Below are 25,950 nucleotides of genomic sequence, written 5' to 3' on the forward strand. Positions count from 1 at the left end.
GTTACCGCGGCGGCGTAATCGATGGGTTCCGTTATGACAGCACGTCCTCCAGTTAGCACTAACACGCCCCGCGCTGTTACCGTGACCTTCCAGTCACTCAGAAACTAGGAGAGAAACTTTCTTATGCCGCACTGCCTGTGACAGCTGTTTGATGTTATAGGAGTCATGCGAATACGGTATCCATATTAGGACGTGAGCTCAGTGCTTGGCAGATACATACTGTAAGACTAGCAGCATTTTGATTTTACCGTTGATATAATTACTTCTAGAATTATTTCTGATGATTCATCAAATATTTATGTGATCTGTCAGTGTTGTTTGTGTGCGAGAGGTGACCATTTTTCACACTGTTTACTGTGAAATTTCAATTACTGAAGTGCCGGGTAACCGGATGTTAAACAACAACAACAACTTAGACATTTCACAAATACATTCAAGTTAGTCAGATGGTTTCAGACCTCAAAAGTTTTGTTTTGGGACTTGATTTCATCTTGACATTAGAAGAATTTAGAGGTCTGAAAAGGTCTGACATACTTTGATTTGAAAGTGTAATGTCCCTTTAATATCATGTGTTTCACGAAAAAGTGAAGCACTAGTTTAGCCCTTTGTTTTGTCTCCCAGCCAAGCTTGTGACCCCAGCTGTTGGGGTCAGAAAATACAGACTCCTTGCTCTCTCTAAACAGTGTGTGTGTGTGTGTGTGTGTGGTCCGTCGAGCAGCATCAGATTTTCTCAGCTGTCTCATCTGATTAACTGGCCACCACCTCGACAGCTATTATGCTTGTTAGGATAGGAACTTTTACTTCTTCTACCCGTGTCTACTTGTGTTGTACCAGTGCTGTGGCGCAGCACGCTAATCCCAAAGTAGCATGCAATCCAGGGGAGTAGCATTTCCAAGTCCCCAACAACAGCGCATGCCCCCTGGGCTTTTAAGCAAACATGATGCACATTTGACACGCTATCACAGCGATGAATAAGACATTGTTGTTTGTCAGGCTTGAACTGGCACTGGGGGGGCTCTTGTTGTCGAGGTTGCATTGCCTGCATCTCAAATGGTACCCTATTCCCCTATATAGTGCACTGCTTTTTTACCAGAACCCTTGTCAAGTAGTGCACTATAAAGGGAATAGGGTACCACTTGGAACACCTCCGTTGAAAGAGTGGGGAAGGGTTGGCTACTAGAGCGCAGTTAAAGTTGATTCTTAATCATTTACTTACAAACCAAGTGTTTCACTGCACCAAAAGGTTGTAACTTAATTTGGGCCCCATTGGCACTGCTCCAAATACACACGCTGACCCGGAAGAGAAAGACTTGCTGTAATTAGGTGTTTCATGGCCCAATATTCATTCAATATTCAAGTACCTTCTTCCAAAGATGAATGGAATTGTAAAGGTGTCTCATGAATCCAGAGAGTAGCTCATGCACACGTTTAACATACCCTGGCCTGCCCACAGTCATATACTCATTTTAACGTAGCAATGACCAGGAAGTGAACATAAAACATGCATTTACTCCTCATGTCCATTGTACTACTAACTCATAGCACCTGCATTACATGGAAAGGAAAGGGCTGGTCAGAGGAAAATCCAGAGACACATAGATAGAGCTATAAATACTATAGATAGATCCTGTAGATATAAATACTGTAGATGGATGTGCAGACAGACAGGCTGGCTGGCAGACAGATAGACCAGCAGAGCATTTGACGTGCGTTAGGTCCCCGACTTCTTTACAACCAGAGCAGACATCAATTATCGACCATAATGATGTCATTACAGGATTCCATTATGCCCCCGTGGGTCTCTTACCTAGGGTTGTATGATTCAGACCTGAGAAGAGGTAGACAGAAATACAAATGACACAATTATCCGGGAATCCATCCCCCAAGGAGAGTAGAGCTGCGTCCGTCCTTCCTGTCGAGTGCTGAATGAGATCTCAGACCTGCCAAGAACCTTGTCAAGCTTCTGGGTTTTTCTTACACAGAAAAATACATCTAACTTCCCTTTGAAACCACTTCAAACTCGCTCCTCGTGGTCGGCCCGAGGTGGAAATGTTGCTTGACATGCTAAGTGCTTCATTTTGTTGACAATTGCTCGGTTATTTGTACACTCCCGAACCCATTTTACTAGTCTAAGTGTCGGTTTGTTTACCGCTACTCGCAACAGCAGCGTCGATGATGCCCGACTCGAGAATTTTGACTTGTTGGAGGAAGGTGAGTGAGTAGCCTGCTTGGGCTGCACCTCTGCGACTGAGATTTGATATTTGCTCGGGAAGAAGAAGAAAAAACGGTTAAATTTAAATTCCAACACCAAATGGAGAGTTAGTTTGCAGGCTAGGAGCAGTGAAACCCAGACACATTCTAATCTGCAGTTTTCTACAAGATCTAGGCGGGAGTCGGAATCCTACGGAGAATACCAAACTGTTGTACTCTTTGTACTCTCCGTGTAAACTGTCAATGGGTTACTGAGCCCAGTGGTAGACTTACAGTACCATCAGGCCTCAGACTGGCCTCTGCCTGGGGGCTTCCCAATCACTAAGTCCACCCCTGACTGAGCCTCAGATGGCCCCATAGGCCCAAGTATGCAGTCTAATGTTCTTATTTCACACCTTTATCCACTGTCTTATGTTATGTGCATTAAAGAGAAAGGACACTTTTTTCAACATCAAATTCAGCATCTCCAGCACCACATGAAAATGATGGGTTTCTATGTCTTGTAGTCAAAACGAGAGAAGATAAGTGTTTCCGACGACATCCCCCGGAGACACTGATAACCTCATCTGGTGTGCGTCATGTGATTTTAACCAACTATAACCAACCATGTCTCTTTGTTTTTGAAAGTGGTAATAGGCTACGATTGGGCTTTTTGTGGGGAGGGGAAGGGGTAATTATATTGTTTTGAATGGCAAACCAACTTATTGCGTTTGGGGCAGGCAAGAAAAAGTAAGATGGACTGAATGACATGATACACAAAATACTAGTTGATGAAGGTTATTTTTATCTGAGGTATAATGAATTTAAACAGAGTGTAGTGAGTAGCAGACTCCACCTGAGGCTAGGACTGCTTCCCTAATGGCACCCTACTTATTAGTCCACTACTTGGGCTCTGGCCAAATGTACTGCACTGTATAGGGAATAGAATGCCATTGGGATCCGTGTCCAGAGAGGGGAGGCCTCTCGTTCCCTCGCCTCTTACCTCCCTCTGATTAATTATGCCGTCTGTTCCTTGCAGGTGTACTCGGGGAAGAAGATTCCTGCTGTGGACAGGGTGTGTGTGGGCGTTCCAGCCGCAGAGGTGAGCCACACACACACACACACACACACACAAATAAGTTGATACCAAGGGGAAAAATCCCTGATCCATCTCATGCTCAATACTTTCTCTCCCTCTTTCTTTCTCTTTCGTTTTCTCTCTCGTTCTCTCGCTCTCATACACAAACACTCACATCCCAGAACTCTTTGATTTCAACAGGATCTCCGATGCTGACACGTACACGCGCAAAGGGGTGTGTTCTCCTCGCCCTGTTTACCACAAACTGAATGTAAATGCCAGCGGAATATGACTGAATCTCATAGTTTGTTTCATGCATTATTTACACCCCAGCTTCGTCTTGCCACCACACTTTCACAGGACAGGGTTCGGAAACAAGAATGGATTGATAAACTCAATGGTTCGTTGGGTAGGTTAGGTTGGGCAGGGTGGTTAGTGTGTGAGGTGGGGTGGGTAGGTTGGGTAGGTACTGTAGGTTAGGTTGGGTAGGTGAGGTGGGGTGGGTAGGTACTGTAGGTTAGGTTGGGTAGGTGAGGTGGGGTGGGTAGGTACTGTAGGTTAGGTTGGGTAGGTGGGGTGGGGTGGGTAGGTACTGTAGGTTAGGTTGGGTAGGTAGGGTGGGTAGGGTAGGTAGGTACTGTAGGTTAGGTTGGGTAGGTGGGGTGGGTAGGTACTGTAGGTTAGGTTGGGTGGGTAGGTACTGTAGGTTAGGTTGGGTAGGTGGAGTGGGTAGGTACTGTAGGTTAGGTTGGGTAGGTGGGGTGGGTAGGTACTGTAGGTTAGGTTGGGTAGGTGGGGTGGGGTGGGTAGGTAGGTACTGTAGGTTAGGTTGGGTAGGTGGGGTGGGTAGGTAATATAGGTTAGGTGGGGTGGGTAGGTACTGTAGGTTAGGTTCGGTAGGTGGGGTGGGTAGGTACTGTAGGTTAGGTTGGGTAGAGGTGGGGTGGGTAGGTACTGTAGGTTAGGTTGGGTGGGTAGGGTGGGTAGGTACTGTAGGTTAGGGTTCGGTAGGTGGGGTGGGTAGGTACTGTAGGTTAGGTTGGGTGGGTAGGGTGGGGTGGGTAGGTACTGTAGGTTAGGTTGGGTAGGTGGGGTAGGTAGGTACTGTAGGTTAGGTTGGGTAGGTGGGGTGGGGTGGGTAGGTAGGTACTGTAGGTTAGGTTGGGTAGGTGGGGTGGGTAGGTAATATAGGTTAGGTGGGGTGGGTAGGTACTGTAGGTTAGGGTTCGGTAGGTGGGGTGGGTAGGTACTGTAGGTTAGGTTGGGTAGGTGGGGTGGGTAGGTACTGTAGGTTAGGTTGGGTGGGTAGGGTGGGTAGGTACTGTAGGTTAGGGTTCGGTAGGTGGGGTGGGTAGGTACTGTAGGTTAGGTTGGGTGGGTAGGGTGGGGTGGGTAGGTACTGTAGGTTAGGTTGGGTAGGTGGGGTAGGTAGGTACTGTAGGTTAGGTTGGGTAGGTGGGGTGGGGTGGGTAGGTAGGTACTGTAGGTTAGGTTGGGTAGGTGGGGTGGGTAGGTAATATAGGTTAGGTGGGGTGGGTAGGTACTGTAGGTTAGGTTCGGTAGGTGGGGTGGGTAGGTACTGTAGGTTAGGTTGGGTAGGTGAGGTGGGGTGGGTAGGTACTGTAGGTTAGGTTGGGTGGGTAGGGTGGGTAGGTACTGTAGGTTAGGTTCGGTAGGTGGGGTGGGTAGGTACTGTAGGTTAGGTTGGGTGGGTAGGGTGGGGTGGGTAGGTACTGTAGGTTAGGTTGGGTAGGTGGGGTAGGTAGGTACTGTAGGTTAGGTTGGGTAGGTGGGGTGGGTAGGTACTGTAGGTTAGGTTGGGTAGGTGGGGTAGGTAGGTACTGTAGGTTAGGTTGGGTAGGTGGGTGGGGTAGGTACTGTAGGTTAGGTTGGGTAGGTGGGGTGGGTAGGTACTGTAGGTTAGGTTGGGTGGGTAGGTACTGTAGGTTAGGTTGGGTAGGTGGGGTGGGTAGGTACTGTAGGTTAGGTTGGGTAGATGAGGTAGGTAGGTACTGTAGGTTAGGTTGGGTGGGTAGGGTAGGTAGGTACTGTAGGTTAGGTTGGGTAGGTGGGGTGGGTAGGTACTGTAGGTTAGGTTGGGTAAGTGGGGTGGGTAGGTACTGTAGGTTAGGTTGGGTAGGTGGGGTGGGTAGGTACTGTAGGTTAGGTTGGGTAGGTGGGGTGGGGTAGGTAGGTACTGTAGGTTAGGTTGGGTAGATGGGGTAGGTAGGTAGGTACTGTAGGTTAGGTTGGGTAGGTGGGTGTGGTAGGTAGGTAGGTACTGTAGGTTAGGTTGGGTAGATGGGGTAGGTAGGTAGGTACTGTAGGTTAGGTTGGGTAGGTGGGGTAGGTAGGTAGGTACTGTAGGTTAGGTTGGGTAGGTGGGTGTGGTAGGTAGGTAGGTACTGTAGGTTAGGTTGGGTAGGTGGGTGGGGTGGGTAGGTACTGTAGGTTAGGTTGGGTAGGTAGGGTGGGGTGGGTAGGTACTGTAGGTTAGGTTAGGTTGGGTAGGTGGGGTGGGTAGGTACTGTAGGTTAGGTTGGGTAGGTGGGGTAGGTAGGTACTGTAGGTTAGGTTGGGTAGGTGGGTGGGGTAGGTACTGTAGGTTAGGTTGGGTAGGTGGGTGGGGTGGGTAGGTACTGTAGGTTAGGTTAGGTTGGGTAGGTGGGGTGGGTAGGTACTGTAGGTTAGGTTGGGTAGGTGGGGTAGGTAGGTACTGTAGGTTAGGTTGGGTAGGTGGGTGGGGTAGGTACTGTAGGTTAGGTTGGGTAGGTGGGGTGGGTAGGTACTGTAGGTTAGGTTGGGTGGGTAGGTACTGTAGGTTAGGTTGGGTAGGTGGGGTGGGTAGGTACTGTAGGTTAGGTTGGGTAGATGAGGTAGGTAGGTACTGTAGGTTAGGTTGGGGGGGTAGGGTAGGTAGGTACTGTAGGTTAGGTTGGGTAGGTGGGGTGGGTAGGTACTGTAGGTTAGGTTGGGTAAGTGGGGTGGGTAGGTACTGTAGGTTAGGTTGGGTAGGTGGGGTGGGTAGGTACTGTAGGTTAGGTTGGGTAGGTGGGGTGGGGTAGGTAGGTACTGTAGGTTAGGTTGGGTAGGTGGGGTAGGTAGGTAGGTACTGTAGGTTAGGTTGGGTAGGTGGGTGTGGTAGGTAGGTACTGTAGGTTAGGTTGGGTAGATGGGGTAGGTAGGTAGGTACTGTAGGTTAGGTTGGGTAGGTGGGGTAGGTAGGTAGGTACTGTAGGTTAGGTTGGGTAGGTGGGTGTGGTAGGTAGGTAGGTACTGTAGGTTAGGTTGGGTAGGTGGGGTGGGTAGGTACTGTAGGTTAGGTTGGGTAGGTAGGGTGGGTAGGTACTGTAGGTTAGGTTGGGTAGGTGGGGTGGGTAGGTACTGTAGGTTAGGTTGGGTAGGTGGGGTAGGTAGGTACTGTAGGTTAGGTTGGGTAGTTAGGTTGGGTAGGTGAGGTGGGGTGGGTAGGTACTGTAGGTTAGGTTGGGTGGGTAGGGTGGGTAGGTACTGTAGGTTAGGTTCGGTAGGTGGGGTGGGTAGGTACTTTAGGTTGGGTAGGTGGGGTGGGGTGGGTAGGTACTGTAGGTTAGGTTGGGTAGGTGGGGTAGGTAGGTACTGTAGGTTAGGTTGGGTAGGTGGGGTGGGTAGGTACTGTAGGTTAGGTTGGGTAGGTGGGGTAGGTAGGTACTGTAGGTTAGGTTGGGTAGGTGGGTGGGGTAGGTACTGTAGGTTAGGTTGGGTAGGTGGGGTGGGTAGGTACTGTAGGTTAGGTTGGGTGGGTAGGTACTGTAGGTTAGGTTGGGTAGGTGGGGTGGGTAGGTACTGTAGGTTAGGTTGGGTAGATGAGGTAGGTAGGTACTGTAGGTTAGGTTGGGTGGGTAGGGTAGGTAGGTACTGTAGGTTAGGTTGGGTAAGTGGGGTGGGTAGGTACTGTAGGTTAGGTTGGGTAGGTGGGGTGGGTAGGTACTGTAGGTGGGGTAGGTAGGTACTGTAGGTTAGGTTGGGTAGATGGGGTAGGTAGGTAGGTACTGTAGGTTAGGTTGGGTAGGTGGGGTAGGTAGGTAGGTACTGTAGGTTAGGTTGGGTAGGTGGGTGTGGTAGGTAGGTAGGTACTGTAGGTTAGGTTGGGTAGGTGGGTGGGGTGGGTAGGTACTGTAGGTTAGGTTGGGTGGGTAGGGTGGGTAGGTACTGTAGGTTAGGTTGGGTAGGTGGGGTGGGTAGGTACTGTAGGTTAGGTTGGGTAGGTGGGGTAGGTAGGTACTGTAGGTTAGGTTGGGTAGGTAGGTGGGGTAGGTAGGTACTGTAGGTTAGGTTGGGTAGGTAGGTGGGGTGGGTAGGTACTGTAGGTAAGGTTGGGTAGGTGAGGTGGGGTGGGTAGGTACTGTAGGTTAGGTTGGGTAGGTGAGGTGGGGTGGGTAGGTACTGTAGGTTAGGTTGGGTAGGTGAGGTGGGGTGGGTAGGTACTGTAGGTTAGGTTGGGTAGGTGGGGTGGGGTGGGTAGGTACTGTAGGTTAGGTTGGGTAGGTGGGGTGGGGTGGGTAGGTACTGTAGGTTAGGTTGGGTAGGTGAGGTGGGTAGGTACTGTAGGTTAGGTTGGGTAGGTGGTTAATGTAGGTTGGGTAAGTAGGGTATGCTAGGTTAGGCAGGGTAGGGTAGGTAGATAATGTAGGTTAGGTTGGGTAAGTTGGGTTTCCTAGGTTAGGTGGGGTGGGTGGTTACTGTCGGTTGGGTAAGTGGGGTATGCTAGGTTAGGTAGGGTAGGGTGTGTAGATACCTTTGTTTAGGTTGGGTAAGTAGGTTTTGGTAGGGTGGGTAGGTAGGTACTGTAGGTTAGGTCGGGTAAGTGGGGTATGCTAGGTTAGGTAGGGTAGGGTGGGTAGGTACTGTCGCTTAGTAGGGTATGCTAGGGTAGGGTGGGTGGGCACTGTGGTTTGGGTGGGTGGGTAGGTTAGGTAGGGTAGGTAGGGTCAGTAGGGTGACCAGGAGGTGTGTTTTCAGAAGAAGTGCCCTGGAGGCGGAAGTGGAAGTATCAGCTCTGTCAGAGAGAGAATAAGAAGAGAGCTCTGTCAGAGAGAGAAGAAGAAGAAGAGGGCTCTGTCAGAGAGAGAAGAAGAAGAAGAGGGCTCTGTCAGAGAGAGAAGAGAGCTCTGTCAGAGAGAGAAGAAGAGAGCTCTGTCAGAAAGAGAAGAAGAGAGCTCTGTCAGGAGAAGAAGACGAGGGCTCTGTCAGGAGAAGAAGAAGAGGGCTCTGTCAGAGAGAGAAGAAGAAGAGGGCTCTGTCAGAGAGAGAAGAAGAGGGCTCTGTCAGAAAAAGAAGAAGAAGAAGAGGGCTCTCTCAGAAAAAGAAGAAGAAGAGGGCTCTGTCAGAAAAAGAAGAAGAAGAAGAGGGCTCTGTCAGAAAAAGAAGAAGAAGAAGAGGGCTCTGTCAGAAAAAGAAGAAGAAGAAGAGGGCTCTCTCAGAAAAAGAAGAAGAAGAAGGCTCTGTCAGAGAGAAGAAGAGGGCTCTGTCAGAGAGAGAAGAAGGCTCTGTCAGAGAGAGAAGAAGAAGGCTCTGTCAGAGAGAGAAGAAGAAGAAGGCTCTGTCAGAGAGAGAAGAAGAAGAGGGCTCTGTCAGAGAGAGAAGAAGAGGGCTCTGTCAGAGAGAGAAGAAGAAGAGGGCTCTGTCAGAGAGAGAAGAAGAAGAGGGCTCTGTCAGAGAGAGAAGAAGAAGAGGGCTCTGTCAGAGAGAGAAGAAGAAGAGGGCTCTGTCAGAGAGAGAAGAAGAAGAGGGCTCTGTCAGAGAGAGAAGAAGAAGAGGGCTCTGTCAGAGAGAGAAGAAGAAGAGGGCTCTGTCAGAGAGAGAAGAAGAAGAGGGCTCTGTCAGAGAGAGAAGAAGAAGAAGAGGGCTCTGTCAGAGAGAGAAGAAGAAGAAGAGGGCTCTGTCAGAGAGAGAAGAAGAGGAATAAATGTTATGTTAAGTGGTTAGGGAAAGAAGGGGGAATGGTGTTCAGAATGCTCTGGTGTGTTTGTATGTGGGGGGGTGGCTGTAGTGGAGGATTGAGGTGAGTGGTGTGTGTGTTTTGCATCTTAATGTGTTTGTGTGAGTGCCAGGTGTGGACAGTTGAATGTATGAGTGGTATTCCTAATGTAAGACACTCAATGTTGACACTGAACGGCCATATGTAATTGTGTACATAAATTCCTGTCAATTTGTATTGTTTCAATGTGTGGATAACTCAGATAATATTGACACGGTGACGCAGGCACTGCCTCTTACGACACACAGTTCCTACAGCACAAACAATACGATTATATTAAGTCAACAGACTAGTACTAAAAGTGCTATTCCAATCATGTATGTTGAATGACTGAATCCATTTATTGGATCAGTCAGGAAATGATTCACAATCCATTATCTACTACCAATATCTTTACCTCAATAAAGGGTAACTGTAGAGTAGAGCATCTTGTTCTTTGAATCATCTTCGTCCTATGTTTTTTGTTACGTAATGAGATGCTCCATTGGAAGTCTTGGATCTCTTCGTCCAATGTTCTTTGTTAATGAGGGCTCCTCTCTCTGTGTGTGTGTGTGTGTGTGAAGTGCTTTGGACTTCTGGGGATTAACGGGGCAGGAAAAACCACCACCTTCAAGATGCTGACAGGGGACATCTCCATCTCCGGAGGGGAGGCCTTCCTAAACGGATACAGGTGAGGAGGAGCCACTGGCTGTTAGCACACACACACACAAATTGAGCGCCGTACCACATCGTTGTGCGCCTTTAAAATTTTTAACAATGCAGAGGGCTCCATATAGCTCCACATTGACATGATTGGTTGACGGGAGGTGGGGGCGGGAGGTCCTGTATAATAAACACAACTTCCTTCACATCAGCTCTGTGCTGTTCTGTCAAGTGCAAGAAGCATGAATGCTCTGACTTCTGCAGGGGCCTTATCACCGTAAATGCTGTATGGCCACTGCAGACGTCAGAATGACCATGCAGCGCATTTATGGGATAGAGCTAAGGGAGTTTTGTTAACTTTCCTAGTTTCCATTGGCTGACCCATTCCAAATGGCACCCTATTCCGATATAGTGCACTACTTTTGAACAGGGCCCATAGGGCTCTCGTCAAAATGAGTGCACTATGCAGTAAATAGGCTGCCATTTGGGACACAGTCCTACTCTTTCTCAGCAACTTTTGCTCTCACTCACTTTGGGTTTTGCTCTCTCCCTCTTCCTCTCTCTTCCTCTCTCTTCCTCTCTCTCCCTCTGGACGTCTCGACCTCTCTTGTACATTCTGTTTTCTCGTCCGTTTCAACTCCAGTCCTCTCATGTCCTTGTTCATTTTTTCAACGTGCTGTCTCGCACATTCCCCATTCTCTCTCTTCCACTCTCCATCTCCCACATATTTCATTCTGTTGCACACCCTCTCTCTTTCCCTCTCCCTCACTCCCACTCTTGTTTTCTGTCCCTCCTGCCACACACATAGACTCAGACGCACACATACACTGTATACACACACACACACACACACACACACACACACACACACACACACACACACACACACACACACACACACCCAAATAAACAAACACAAAAATGCCTTGTACACTCAAAAAGGGGCGTGTTCTTTCATATTTAGAGAGAAAGAACATCTCCCTGTTCTCGGCGCCGTATGAAGTAATCATCTCTATGGAAACGATGTAAGGCAATCGGTGGATGGATACTAGTTCACTGCGGTCTCCACTGGTTTGCGTCCCCAGTTGTGTTGCCATAGTTATTCATTTATAAAAACGGATCATTTTCTTTGTGTTCAACAAAGAGATGGCGCAAAACACGTCAACATTAATGTTGATTAATGTTGCCAGCGGTGATCTCTTGGACCTTCAGGGAAAGAAAAACAGAAGCACGACCACCCTCTGTTTTCGCCTCATTACGTTCCTGGTAGGATGAGAGAATGACTTTTTAAGCAGTGTGGAACAACAAATAGAGGGAAAACCTAATTTTCTCTCCAAATAAAAGAGTTTGTGTTGAACCCCCAAATCTTACATTTGTTAATTGTCTGTTTACACTCGTAAAGCCCGCAGCAAATAACCTCCATCCCGTGAGCGATTACTTCCTACCTGTCACGTCCTGACCATAGAGAGTCCTTATTTTCTATGGTAGAGTAGGTCAGGGCGTGACTGGGGGATTAGTCTAGTTTATTATTTCTATGTGGGGTTCTAGGTTTGTTTTTCTATGTTGGTGATTGTGTATGATTCCCAATTAGAGGCAGCTGGTAATCGTTGTCTCTAATTGGGGATCATATTTAAGTAGCTGTTTTTCCCACCTGTGTTTATGGGATATTGTTTTGAGTTGGTGCACATAGCATCTCTGTAGTCACAGTTCATTGTTAGTTTATTGTTTATTTGTTTTTGTCTTTGCTTAATTTCACTTTCTAATAAATAATGTGGAACTCAAGATTCGCTGCGCCTTGGTCCGACATTTATTCCAGCGAACGTGACAATACCGGCCCACTGCAGAGCTTGGTACAGCATTTTTTTCAGTCGTCGTCGTCGTCCCCCGTCCCCCCCTCCAACCGATATCCAAATTGTCATGTTCCAGCTATAGTTTTACACATTGTGTAAGGCAGATTAACGAAAACTCTCTTTAGACAGGAAGCATTCCTTTGCAATATGCAAGTTTAGCTGCCTTTTTTTTCTACTTTCAGACTACAGATGACAAGCAACGATATGCCCCAAAGCGCTGTTCATTTTCCATGACATATATTGTTTGTCGAAAAACGTCACCTGGGCCCAAGAATACATAATTATGAATACATATATATATATATATGAATACATAAACGTCTGTGTTGTTCCTCATGTTTGGCTCCAGACAACGTGTGGAAAGCGGAGAGTTCTCTTAACCAAGTGGTGATATTTATTCTGGTAATGGATCAACGTGTTCCATGAGGACCTTTTCTTTTCACACAGCCTCTGTGAGATACACTATACAGAGCACTTGTCATACACGCTGTACTTCTTTGACCTCCAGAAAACCAAATTGATTTCCAAAATGTAAATGTAGTATAATGGTAATATTTCCTCTCTGAAAACAACAGTATTACCCAGGTGTTATTTGAATCAGTCGGTGGATGTAAGACAGTACCTACTGTATAGGGATGATGGTGACGACACAGTTGGATCACTCATCTTCATTATGAACATTGTGTTATTGTTGATGATGGCGATGATGTTGACGAGTTATCCTAATCATGTGGTGTTACGGTCTGTGTCTGAATATATGTTCCATGACGCTCCTCTCAGCATACGGACAGAGATGAGGGACGTTCACCAGAACATGGGCTACTGCCCGCAGTTTGACGCCCTCAACGACCTTCTCACCGGACGAGAGCACCTGGAGTTCTACGCCAGACTACGAGGCGTACCGGAGAAAGAAGTCCCCATGGTAACATTTCCCCTTGTCTGACCTGAATGGTATCATTTCCTGTTCCTGTACGACGCAACCCCATTTGATTCCTATGGTCATACAGTTGTCATGATGACGGACGAGAACAAAGAACTTCATATCCTTTCAGACATTTATTTCCCCCCCCATACAATACCTGCACTTCCAACCATAAAAGAAAGTGCAGACATAGACAGCACACTGCGCTTGGTCAAAGTGCTGAGTAACCTCTGAAGTAGAAGACCTATGTAATACATAAGGTTCTGGTTAGAGGAGCTGGCCACAGGTAATTCCTTTACATTGTTCACCAGCATGCCTAGCAGTGTGGCCGCCCCACCATGGGCCCCCTGTTTCTCCACGGCCCCCCTCAGTAACAATAAGATCAAAAGAAAGTTGGCTGGTCAACTTGCCAGTGGCCTCAGCCTCAGGCTCAGGCGCCCAGGCCTTTGATCTCAAACTACTAGGCCAAGGGACCCAGTTTCTCTGGTCTCTGTTCCGTTGGGTCTGCTGAGTTGTGCTTTGTGATGGCCATTTTGGCTCCAGGGAGAGCCCCGGGGAGCTGGTGTCATTTCCATATCATTAGTCCACCAACATGTCAATATAGGGAGTAAATGAATGTCCGGATGGTTGGAATGAAAACATGCCTGCATACAATACATTTGGTTGGGGGTACCTGAGGATAGGGATTGGAGAATCGCTAGGGGGATGAATATTGGATAAGTTCCTGCTGGCTAGTACTATTTTTTTAGCTTGTGATGTGGCCCAGAAACCCACAGTGCAGCATATCAGCCTTGAAAAAGGTCCTGTGGCGATGCCAACCATCATGCATGCATATGTCTCATGCCAGGGGAAAGGAAGGAAGAGAGGGAGGGTGTGAGAGCAGAATGCCAGCACTAGACAGCCCAAACCAAAGTGGATTGTTGTGCTACTGTCACAGAAATACAATTTGTAATTATATATTTAAATGTTCTCTCGGTTGTGTTTTTGTTATTAGGTGGCAGAGTGGGGCATCCAGAAGCTAGGCCTGGTCAAATACTCGAACAAGTCAGCCGGTACCTACAGTGGAGGGAACAAACGCAAGCTCTCCACCGCCATGGCTTTGATTGGCTGTCCTCCTGTGGTCTTCCTGGTAAGATGATTGGCTCAGTCCAAAACACAGCCTCATTATTGCCCGATGACAATGTTATGAACACCTTTTGAGATCATTGATATGACACTATTGATATGGCTCTATGATAAACGCCTACTAGCTGTATTAACACTTTATTAAGATATTTTACAGATCACATCCAGTTTTATGGTTCAGTTTATATTACTGAAGTTTGTCCTGAGCAGTGATTAAACTTTCAGTGAGGGCAGAAAAAAAATTATAAAGAATTTTCTTCATCTTTTTTCGGGGTGCAAAAATATAACTTTTGAACTCCAAAATGTTTTTGCCAACGAAGACTAGATTGGATTCCACTTTGGTTCCTTGTACAGCAAAGAGGAGAGAGAACCAATTAGAGGATGTATGCCTGCTTGACAACATAACAAATCCTGGATACAACTTAGAAATTGTTAATGAATTTCCTTGGGGATTATAAGTCAATTACTAGTAGATGACAAAAAAGGGGCTGTATTTCAGTCGGGTCGCCATCCGGTCACGTTTTAATTAATCTTTCAGAGTCCACCCAATCTCATTTGGATATTTAAAGCATACGTAACGCTGTTTGCAGGAATTAAAGCCTTATACTGGGATTGATTTGAACAGGGAGAGTCGGTGGCTATATGCTAGCTAAGCGTTTCTCACAGAAAGAAAATGGCATCTTAATTCAAGTGTGTTCCTTACCTTATTATGTAAAGCAGGCTGGCCATAGAGAGGGTTGAAAAAGTATTATAATGGCATAGCCTCATTAGGAGGGACCAACTTTGGGACCTGACAAGTCACTTCAAAATCTTACTGATTCCATGAAAATACGATCACTAAAATATTGCGCCCACACGCCTGATTAGGCAAATGTTATGTTTACTGTTATACCACTAAAGTATTAATTAATTTATCCATCCATCCTACCCACCCATGAATTAATTCATGAATTCAGCAAGTCAGTCAGTCATGACACAGGAAATCATTCAGGTTCCCTCACTATCTGTAATGCTGTTTAATGTTATATGTACAGTACCAGTCAAAAGTTTGGACACACCTACTCATTCAAGGGTTTTTCTTTATTTGTACGATTTTCTACATTGTAGAATAATAGTGAAGACATGAAAACTATAAAATAACACATGGAATCATGTAGTAACCAAAAAAGTGTTAAATAAATCAAAGATATTTTATATTTTAGATTCCTTGAAGTAGCCACCCTTTGCCTTGATGGCAGCTTTGCACACTCTTGCCATTCTCTCAACCAGCTTCATGAGGAATGTTTTTCCAACAGTCTTGAAGGAGTTCCCACATATGCTGAGCTCTTGTTGGCTGCTTTTCCTTCACTCTGCAGTCCAACTCATCCCAAATCATCTCAATTGGGTTGAGGTCGGCGGATTGTGGAGGCCAGGTCATCTGATGCAGCACTCCTTTACTCTCCTTCTTAGTCAAATAGCCCTTACACAGCCTGGAGGTGTGTTTTGGGTCATTGTCCTGTTGAAAAACAAATGAGCGCAAACCAGATCGGATGGCGTATCTCTGCAGAATACTGTAGTAGCCATGCTGGTTAAGTGTGCCTTGAATTCTAAATAAATCACAGACAGTGTCACCAGCAAGCACCCCACACCATCACACCTCCTCCTCCATGCTTCACGGTGGGAACCACACTTGCTCTGCATCTCACAAGACACAGCGGTTGGAACAAAAATCTCAAATTTGGACTCATCAGACCAAAGGACAGATTCCCGCCAGTCTAATGATCACTGCTTGTGTTTCTTGGCCCAAGCAAATCTTTTCTTCTTATTGGTGTCCTTTAGTAGAGGTTTCTTTGTGGCAATATGACCATGAAGTCCTGATTCATGCAGTCTCCTCTGAACAGTTGATGTTGAGATGTCTGTTACTTGAACTCCGAGAAACATTTATTTGGGCTACAATCTGAGGCTGGTAGCTCTAATGAACTTATCCTCTGCAGCAGAGGTAACTCTGCATCTTCCTTTCCTGTGGCTGTCCTCATGAGAGCTAGTTTCATCATAGCGGTTGATGGTTTTTGCAGCTGCACTTAAAGACCCTTTTAAAGTTTTTGAAATGTTCCGTATTGAATGACCTTCATGTCTTAAAGTAATGATGGACTGTTATTTCTCTTTGCTTATTTGAGCTGTTCTTGCCATAATATAGACAACACAACTGATTGGTTCAAACGCATTAAGAAGGAAAGAAATTCCACAAATGAACTGTTAATTGAAATTAATTCCAGGTGACTACTTCATGAAGCTGGTTGAGAGAATGCCAAGAGTGTGCAAAGCTGTCATCAAGGCGAAGAGGGACTACTTTGAAGAATCTCAACAACAAAAAATGATTTGTTTAACACTTTTTTGGTTACTACATGATTCCATATGTGTTATTTCATAGTTTTGATGTCTTCACTATTATTCTACAATGTAGAAAATAGTACAAATAAAGAAAAACCCTGGAATGCGTAGGTGTGTCCAAACTTTTGACTGGTACTGTATGTACATCATGTAGCTTACCTACCTGCACAATATCCTCTATTTCATATCCCAACACAGTGCAGATGCTTTTGTTCATTCAGACAGATAGTTCACTTGCAGTTGTTTGGTAGCCCTGGCTCGTAACTTTGAGACAGACGGATAATGTAGTGTTAGAGTGAGTTTCCATTTGTGTGGCAGGTAGAACACTGAGTCTTGCTTGGTTCCCTTAAGGCACCGCCATGTCAGCTTTGCACTGGGACACCGTCAGCATGGTGATGGAGATCCCTGGTGGGATTTGGGGGATTCTGGCAGTGTAGGAGTGAGGCTGGAGCACAGGCAATGGAGTGAGTCCTGTCTCTCTCTAATCGTCCATGGACAGACTAGCCCGGGGAGAGAGAAAGGGAATGGGGAATGAGAAAGTGTGTGTGCCCGCGCATATTGCATTCACAATGTCTGTAAGAGAGAAGTCCCCTGGGAATTTGTTTGGCTGGGTCTAAAAGTGCTTGATGCCCTCGGCTCTCCCCATGTAGCCTCCCCAATTCCAAAGCTCCTCTACCCTGCTTTGATTCCACTGGTTAGTGTTGGTAGCAGGAGCCTTTGAAACATTAAGTATGCTTTCATGTCTAAATGTAGTCCTCTTCCAACTAGAAGGGGCATATCAGTTTAGTGTCAGCAGCATAATTCTGTGAGATGTCAAAGTTTGGGGCTATAGGGATATGAGACCTTTGGAACACATTCTGAAGGTTAAAGGCCCAATTTGTAATTTCAACAGCCTGACCATGCCATTAAAAATCAATTTTATATTATTAATCACAATCACTATTGACTAAAATATTACACATTTAGCATTTAAAGGGATAATTCACTCAAAATAAATATTTGAATATTGTTTGGGATTGTACTAATGAACAAAATACCAAAATATTTTTTTTTAATGGACAATCCTTTTAAGCTTAGAACATCTGTCTATGGTTCTGGGACATTTAAGTAAGATTGAGATCATTTGAATGGAGAATAAGAGTAGAGATGTGATAACATTGGGATAACGTAGAACATAATGGAGGTCAAACGTTGACGGAATGCTTTTTGGCCCGTTACTGTAGGATGAGCCAACGACAGGGATGGACCCCAAAGCCAGACGCTTCCTGTGGGACTGCATCCTGAGTGTCATCAAAGAGGGACGCTCAGTCATCCTAACATCACACAGGTATGTTCTCTTACTGTTTTAAGGCACCTCTCAAATTAGATTTGGGAGTGTGACTCTAATTTGCAACTTCCTGTTTTACAATTGGATCTGGTTCGCAAGTTTGAAAACATTATTTAAACATTAGCAATACAACCTTTACTCATGTCCTTGCAACATATGTTTGTTTTTTTATTATGATAAGTTAACAAAGCAGTATTAAAGAAATTCTGGCATTTCTAAGCAGTGTCATTCAAAAACCATGAGGAAATAAACATTTCCTTAAAGTTCATATGTTGGATCTGAGTTCAGAGTTAATATGTGCAAATGTATGTATACACAATTATAGTGAATGGGCCAGGTGGAGTGGATAATGGTGCAATTACCAATACGACACACTGTAACTCAAACTAAGAAATCCAGGAAATAAAAACAAACAACGAGATGGATAGTACTTCACTACATGTTTATTCATGACTCCATTGTGGTCTCTCTCCAAACTGCAATATTGTTTTTAAATCTTTAACTTCTTATGGAAGCGGGTGATACGAAAAACGTTGTACAGTTTAGTTTGTGAATCCATTATCACCATTCCATATTGTGTTATTTTTCAGAGAAACAAAATGCATTTGTTGTATTAGTGATAGCTGGTACACAGCTCAGTTGCGTCCAATCGTCCATATTGCAACCAGGTGCTTTTGTTGGTCAAGTGGCGCATTTGCCAGGTTTTACATTATCATAATACTAATTGCTCCATCCCTCAGCAAAGCAATACAAAGCCTCCGCCTCAGCAAGAAATGAATCGGGCTGCATCCAAAATGGCAGCTGAAACACAAAACAAAAATGTACAGATGTTCGACTCCGCTCCCCCTAATTAAGCTAGGGCTGTCAAAGGAGATGTCCTAAAATGATCACCAGAGCCCGGGAGCCAACCATCCTGCTCTCTGGACCTGAACCAGGCATGAAAAATTAGACCCTCATCTCATGCCCCCCCGCCTCCAAACGAACAGCGTGAAGCGAATCCCAGCTAAAATAATTATTCAGCTAAAAGTTGTCCATTTGCTGCAGTATTTACCACAAAGCTGAGGAAAGGTGGATGCGGCATGCATATTTCAAAGACAGGACAGATGTGTCTTGTTTTTTTTCTTCAAAGAAGGAAAGAGACAGAACTTGAACATTGGTCATGAATTTTACGGGCAGTGTATTCCAATAAGATCCTTCTTACTGTGTGGAATAGAGTCGACTTTATTCTGATAACTTTCATGGAAATATATACAATATATAAACAAATAAGCCTTGATTAGGCAGTTAGCATTCTCAAACACACTTTCCCACGGATGACTCCATTGTTTGGAATGTTCTTAGGCATTGCTATGGGCCTACAGGAACAGTATGTGTGACCCACCACCTGGATTCGGTCCTATGTAGCAACATTATACCAGTGTTTTTTTATATTGGATAAAAGTAGAGACTCAGAGATGGTATGTCATACACTGCATTTGAGGAACAATAAGAAATTGAAAGCTGATAAACTCGTAACCCCACTTTTGAGGAAATGGCCCTTAAATGTTTTGATACACCTACTGGAGAGCTCTTCTTTGACTACACCCATTCAGCATCGGTCACACCCTCTTAAGCCTTAGCCCCACCCATCTCTTTAAGCATTCACGTAAGTCCATGTGCTAAAAAGAGTGAGTAGTGTAGTAAACAATCAAAGATTTCAAGACTAAAAGTGGTAAAACTAGTACCCTACAATTAGGAAAAACTCCAGGTAAAAATACACTTTATCTAGTCTTTGGCCTATATCTTAATTTTACTTTTGTACAGGTCATGTTGTTCTTCACATTGCCGCCTCTGGTAAACACACACTATATCAAATAAATTCTAAGTTGATTTGTCACATGCACAGGATGCAGAAGGTTTTGACGGTATAAGGAAATGGTTACTTGCATATTATAGTAGCAATATCAAAAACTGTGTCCAGATATAAACATTTTATAATTATTAGTCGATGCTTACCCAGACACACTTGTCTAAATTGATGGGTTATGTGAAAAAATGCTATAACCACCCCCCAGCCACATCTAGCTAAGTGGATGGGTCACTATTGTCTGGACATGTACACATGTTCATGAAATACTTTAGACGGCCGTAATCACCCACAGACACACCTGGCTAACTTGATAGTTCATGTAATCATCTGGCGAATTGGAGTCTTTTCTTTAGACATGTAGCTAGCTAAACATTGAACTGGCATGATCCCAAATCATACTACTACCAATACAAATGGATTGTCATAGCTATAGTATGAATCTGTAGGTAGCTAAAGCTAACCGACTAGGTTCAATGGTAGCTAGCTAGCTAACATTAGGCTATAACTACCAATACAAATGGATTGTCATAGCTATAGTATGAATCTGTAGGTAGCTAAAGCTAACCAACTAGGTTCAATGGTAGATAGCTAGCTAACGTTAGGCTATAACTAGCAATGCAAATGGCATACCTACACAGATCATACACATAATGTTAGCTAGTGAGCCAGCAACAGTACACTTTAACTTGCAATGAAAACAACGTTCTGACAAAATTAGAAACATATAATATCTGAAAATGTAGCTAGACTTTTACCTGTATACATGGATGAACACTTCACAGCAGACTGGAACCATTTAACTCCATTTTGGTTTGTAGGTACATCTTGTTTGGCCAGCGTTGTGTCAAGTCACTCCGGTTCACATTGACCGTGGCGTGTGCAGAAAGTAGCCACCACAACTTTTTCCAGTTGATCTGTCGAGAGCGCCTGCTAAATTCAGGGCATCAAAGATGTTGAGAAAAGTTGCAAAGCTTTTGTAGTTCTCGATGGCTAACGTTATATCTTTAAAAAAATCAGCGGTAGAAAGGATTATCAACACATACTGAGCAGCTCACGTTATAGACAGAAGTATGCAACATGGCAGACCAATCCAAACTCATCTCCTGGCATGTCCAGCCTATCCAATATCTCAGCCAATCATGGCTAGCAGGAAGGTTCCTCCTTTTTCCTGGCTAAACCAACTAGGCTTGTAATTTAACAGTTGTATTAGTATTTACAGATGGAATACAAGTTTGTTATTAAGGCACATGAAAGGTCACATGTTCCAGAAGGCATTTCTACCAACAACAAAAAAACTTATTTTGATGATAAAAATGAAAAAAGACGTTCCTATGAAGTAGTGACATGCGACATACACATAGCTTCCTGAAACGGGTAACATATGGCATGTTACTAGTCAGCCCTATGGGATGGAGAACAACCAAACCAGAAAAAAAATCTTACTGACTTGTTTTGTTTCTGCAAGTCTTTTGACTAACGTTTGTGTAGAGTAGAAAAATGGTGCCCTATAGTACACAATTGAACCTTTCTCTCTCTCTACCTCTCTCCCTTTGTCTCTTACAGCATGGAGGAGTGTGAGGCCCTGTGCACGCGCATGGCCATCATGGTGAATGGACAGTTCAAGTGTCTGGGCAGTATCCAGCATCTTAAGAGCAGGTGAGGCCTTGACAGCGGCCCTAACAGCTTGGCCACAGCCTTAATGCTCTTAATGGGAAAATTCCAATGCAATGTACATCGAGTGAACAACCTCAATTTGTCAGGGCATGGACTCTACAAGATGTGGAAAGCCTTCCACAGGGATGCTGGCCCATGTTGACTCCAATGCTTACCTGAGTTGTGTCTAGTTACCATGCCCCGTTCAAAAGGTACTTAAATATTTTGTCTTGACCATTCACCCTCTGAATGGCACACATACGCCATCCATAACTCAATTATCTCAAGGCTTTAAAATCCCTGTCTCCTCCAATTCATCTACTCTGATTTGAAATGTTTAAAAATGAAGTGGATTTAAAAAGTGACATCAATAAGGGATCATAGCTTTCATCTGGATTCACCTGGTCAGTCTGTCATGGAAAGAGCAGGTGTTCTTAATGTTTTGTACACTCAGTGTTTAACAACTTATGCTGAAGCCCTGCGAAATGAGTGACATACAGAAATGCTATTGATCTTTAGCCTTAGGTGCACTCACATGTACAGTACGTAGGCATGATGCTATCTAAGGTTTGTCTGTATTCTATGAAGGCCAGTACCCTTATAAAGGGATTCCAGTATTAAGCAACAAGGCCCTAGGAGGTGTGGTATATGGACAATATACCACGGCTAAGAGCTGTTCTTAAGCACAACACAGAGTGCCTGGACACAGCCCTTAGCTGTGGAATATTGGCCATATATCACAAACACCTAAGGTGCCTTATTGCTATTATTATAAGATTTTTTTATTTATTTAACCTTTATTTAACTAGGCAAGTCAGTTAAGAACAATTTATTTTTTACAATGACGGCCTACCCGGGCGATGCTGGGCCATTTGTGCGCCATTTGTGCGCCTATGGGACTCCCAATCACAGCCGGATGTGATACAGCCTGGAATCGAACCAAGGACTGTAGTGACACATCTTGCACTGCGATGCAGTGCCTTAGACCGCTGCGCCACTCGGGAGCCCATTATATTATCAACTGGTTACCAACATAATTAGAGCAGTAAAAATAATTGTTTTGTCATACGTGTGATATACGGTTTGATACACCACGGCGGTCAGCCAATCAGCATTCAGGGCTCGAACCACCCAGTTTATAATGACTCATACATCATCAGTGTTTCTCAAAATCAGAGGGGATTATTTCTTGGTAGTTCTCAATAACATTATGGACATTTGGTCTAGCCTTAACGGAGCAAGCCACCCTCTCCGTCTCTAAGCTGTGACATGAGTGTGTCCTCATTTGGCAGTCTTTGGGAAATCTGGGATTGATATGTCCATTCTTTAGCCTCCAATGTATGCGTTCAGTTGCCATGAACACTGGGATAAGCAACATTTTGAAATCTATTTTGAATTGAATAAACTTTATTCAATGCAACATGGTGACGTAAACAGATATTAGCCTACAATTCCATAGAGTGCATTAGCATTAGTCTTGATGTATTATGTTAATAGCGCATGTTGTTTTTTTCCCCCTTTAATGATGTTGTAGTAAACAAGTATTGCTATTATAGTATTTTACAGTACAGGGTTAGAGTTAGGGTTCTATCTATGTAAATAACACACCTTGGTTTTTCCCTCATTCACGTATTGAATTGAATGACTATTGAATTGAATAAGCATCGTCCGGGTTAGGGAACGGTTTGGCCGGGGTAGGCCGTCATTGTAAAATAAGAATTTGTTCTTAACTGACTTGCCTAGTTAAAGGTTAAAAAAAAAAATAAAAAAAATAAAAATGTTTATGAACATGCATCCATCTCATCCATATTACTGTAAACCAGGGTTCCCAAACTAAGTTTCCTAGGGGGGTGTCATGGGACCTTTTTTGTTTTTACCCCTTTTTCACCCCAATTTCGGGTAGTTACAGTCTTATCCCATCGCTGCAACTCCCGTACGGACTCGGGAGAGGCGAAGGTCGAGAACCATACATCCTCCGAAACATGACCCTGCCAAGCCACACTGCTTCTTGACACACTGCTCGCTTAACCCGGATGCCAGACTCACCAATGTCTCGGAGGAAACACCGTACACCTGGCGACCGTGTCAGCGTGCATGCGCCCGGCCCGCCACAGGAGTCGCTAGAGAACGATGGGACAAGGACATCCCGGCTGGCCAAACTCTCCCCTAACCCAGATGACGCTGGGCCAATTGTGCGACGCCTCATGCGTCTCCCGGTCGCAGCCGGCTGCAACACAGCCCGGGATCGAACCCGGGTCTGTAGAGACGCGTCAAGCTCTGCGATGCAGGCCAAAAAAATTCACAATTGTTTAAACAAATCTATAACGGCACATTATGTCGTGATGCTTTATCCTAGAAACAAAATGCCCGATATCTTCATCTCTATGACATTCAGAAGCTGAGCTAAACATTCTAAAGTCAGGACTTGGAAGTAATGTTTCGCAACGTGTGACTCTGTCGCTATCATTTATCTATTCACTTTCTGTAAAAAAGAATATGTATAATTAAATTAAGGTTTCATATAAATTCTAATAATAATTTAAAAAAATAGCGGATTAATATTTGGGGAAATCGTGTCTAGACTATTTTCCCTATATATTATTATTAAAAAGCCTATCTAAAAGATGTCAATAGTCTTGGTAAGCTACGTAGACTTGCAGGAAATTAGTTTCAAAACAACAAAATGTTCGTAGGTCGCTCAAATGAAGACTGTTGGTGGTGTATTTAATAAACAATAACACAAAAGGTTGGGGAACCCCTGGTCTAAACCACAAGATTTTTTTTGTGTGAAAATAAATCCTTCTTTGTCTCTTCCATCTTTACCCGTCCTGTAATGGCATTTATACACGCCTCTTAACACATTTAGTCAGGCTCCATCTCCAATCTCCCCCTGACCTTAAACCCGGCACTTAAGTATGCTCTCTGATATTCACCTGACATTTTCACAAGGCCAACCCCCTTTTGGGCCATCTCACATGTGGTGATGAGGGTGTGGGTGGGGCCATCCATTATGTTGTGCTGGGGGGTTGACATTATTACAGCAGTATCGTGTGATCTTCTAGGAGGACATTACAGACTAAAGGGACGAGGGGGGGGCAATCCATTTTACAAGTCAGAGAGTGGGGAGAGGACGAGTATGGGTGGAAGGGGATGGGGGAATGTATGCCTACTTAAGGTCTGATGCTGAAATGAGCAATGGGTGTCAAGGATATTTCCCATCGAGAGGGTTGATGTCATATCATCTCTGTAGCCGTTAAATCAGAGAAAGGAGAGCGGGCGGGGGGACAGAAGAAAAGGGAGAGAGAGGGAAGAAGAGAGAAGAATATAGAGGAGGAGAGAGTGAGAGAGAGGAAGAAAGCGATGGGCTGACCTGTCCCTCCCAGCTGTTGGTGTAATTGACAGATCCTCTGTGTCAATGACTTCCTGTCCTCAGGGACAACGAGGCCGCCCTAAATAATTTGAGAGACACTGTATAGTTAAGGGATGTGGGAAGAGGGAGGCGCTGAATGGGTTAACCCGTGCTCTAGTCTACTGTATAGTCTATGCTGTCAGCCACAGCCAATCACTCATTTCTCCCACTTCATAGACCAGAGCAGGGGGGAAAAAAACAGATAAACGCATTGCCAGTTTTTTTGTTAGTAATTTTAGGTCACATGAGTTTTTTGGGTGTGGCTGTTGAAATGCTATCGCTCAGTTCTCGCGACACAGTGAATAATTTCTAATTAAGCGTCGCTATCTCTTTCTCGGCTCATGTAATTCATGTTTCATGAGGTGTGGGCCCCGTTAATGACTTGCCGCTGTTTTCCTTTCCACTCTTCCCCCACGCACGCCCATGAAATGTGTCCCCAAAGCGGGTGCGGGGGGGGTCAGGCAGAGAAACGGGACAGGGGGGAGGGTGGTAGCAGAGCGTTTGATCGACCATCTTTAAAGTCAAGCTGCGCAAACCACTCGGCAATGTAATCTGTCCACATTTACCTGTGGAAGCATGGCATCGCTTTTCTTCTGCTTGTTTATGTAAATGGCCCGGCCATGCTGTGAGGGAGGGGCGTGTTTACGCAACATCTCACTATTACCCAAGTTGTTGCCGATTAGGAGACGGGAAGACTTCCATCAGCGTGTGACTGGAGGGGGTCGAGGCGGGTGGCGAGCCGCTGGCACACAGTGGTATTAACGACTGACCTGCGTGATGGGCGGGGCTTCTTTTTCTCTCCCCCCATCCACCTCATCACGGGTGAGAAAGAGAATGGAATCTCTCCACAGGATGCCTCTCACATTTTGACTCCGTATTGTGTGCGTAATACCTGCTAGTCCACCTTCTTCCTCTCCGTCTTCTCGTCACCCCACCCGCGCACTCATCCTCCTCCTCCAAAACGTCTCGTTACATTACCTTTATATGTTCATCCTCCAGCTGCCTCTCTCTTTTTCTCTCTCTCCCTCCGCCCTCTCGCTCAGTTGGGGATGGAGCATCAACCCACCCTTCAGGCCACACCGATGACCTGTCTTCCCACCTTCTCATTGGAGCTGCCTGGCTGGCGGCCTCATTGTTTTAACAACTCCTGTATATCAATCAGGTCCAAAAATAAGCAAAAATAGCACCATTCAAATCAGAGAGAGACCTCTTAACGCAGTTATGGGACGGATAATGTTTTAAGAGGACGCCCTCCATTATCTGGGATCGTGATTGTTTTTGTCCCTCTATACCCACCTGCCCCACGACCGGGTCGGCTCCGTTGCATTTCCAATCAATCAATCGTTCGTCGGAGGAGAGAATTTATGAAAGCCAAAAAGAGAACCGGGGAGATAAATAAGTGGCTGTAAATATACTTTTTACAATCCAGGAGCGTCAGATCCAGTTCAGTCCCAGGTGTTTAGTAAAGTGAAATGAAGTGCACGGCAGTAAAAAAACTTCCATAGCTCCCATATAA

General features: G+C 45.1%; 1 protein-coding gene across 2 annotated transcripts in view; it reads left to right on the top strand.

The window, feature by feature from the left end:
* LOC106577627 (phospholipid-transporting ATPase ABCA1) overlaps positions 1-25,950 on the top strand; it is a 230,701-nt gene that overhangs the window by 186,955 nt on the left and 17,796 nt on the right. For both annotated transcript variants that reach the window (XM_014155904.2, XM_014155905.2), the window contains exons 43-48: positions 3,230-3,292; positions 9,851-9,957; positions 12,560-12,701; positions 13,696-13,830; positions 17,420-17,523; positions 20,936-21,028. In XM_014155904.2, coding sequence (XP_014011379.2) covers positions 3,230-3,292; positions 9,851-9,957; positions 12,560-12,701; positions 13,696-13,830; positions 17,420-17,523; positions 20,936-21,028 — 644 coding nt within the window. The remainder of the gene's footprint in view (positions 1-3,229; positions 3,293-9,850; positions 9,958-12,559; positions 12,702-13,695; positions 13,831-17,419; positions 17,524-20,935; positions 21,029-25,950) is intronic.

This window comes from Salmo salar, chromosome ssa18 (assembly GCF_905237065.1).
Source record: "Salmo salar chromosome ssa18, Ssal_v3.1, whole genome shotgun sequence".
Classification (NCBI taxonomy): domain Eukaryota; kingdom Metazoa; phylum Chordata; class Actinopteri; order Salmoniformes; family Salmonidae; genus Salmo; species Salmo salar.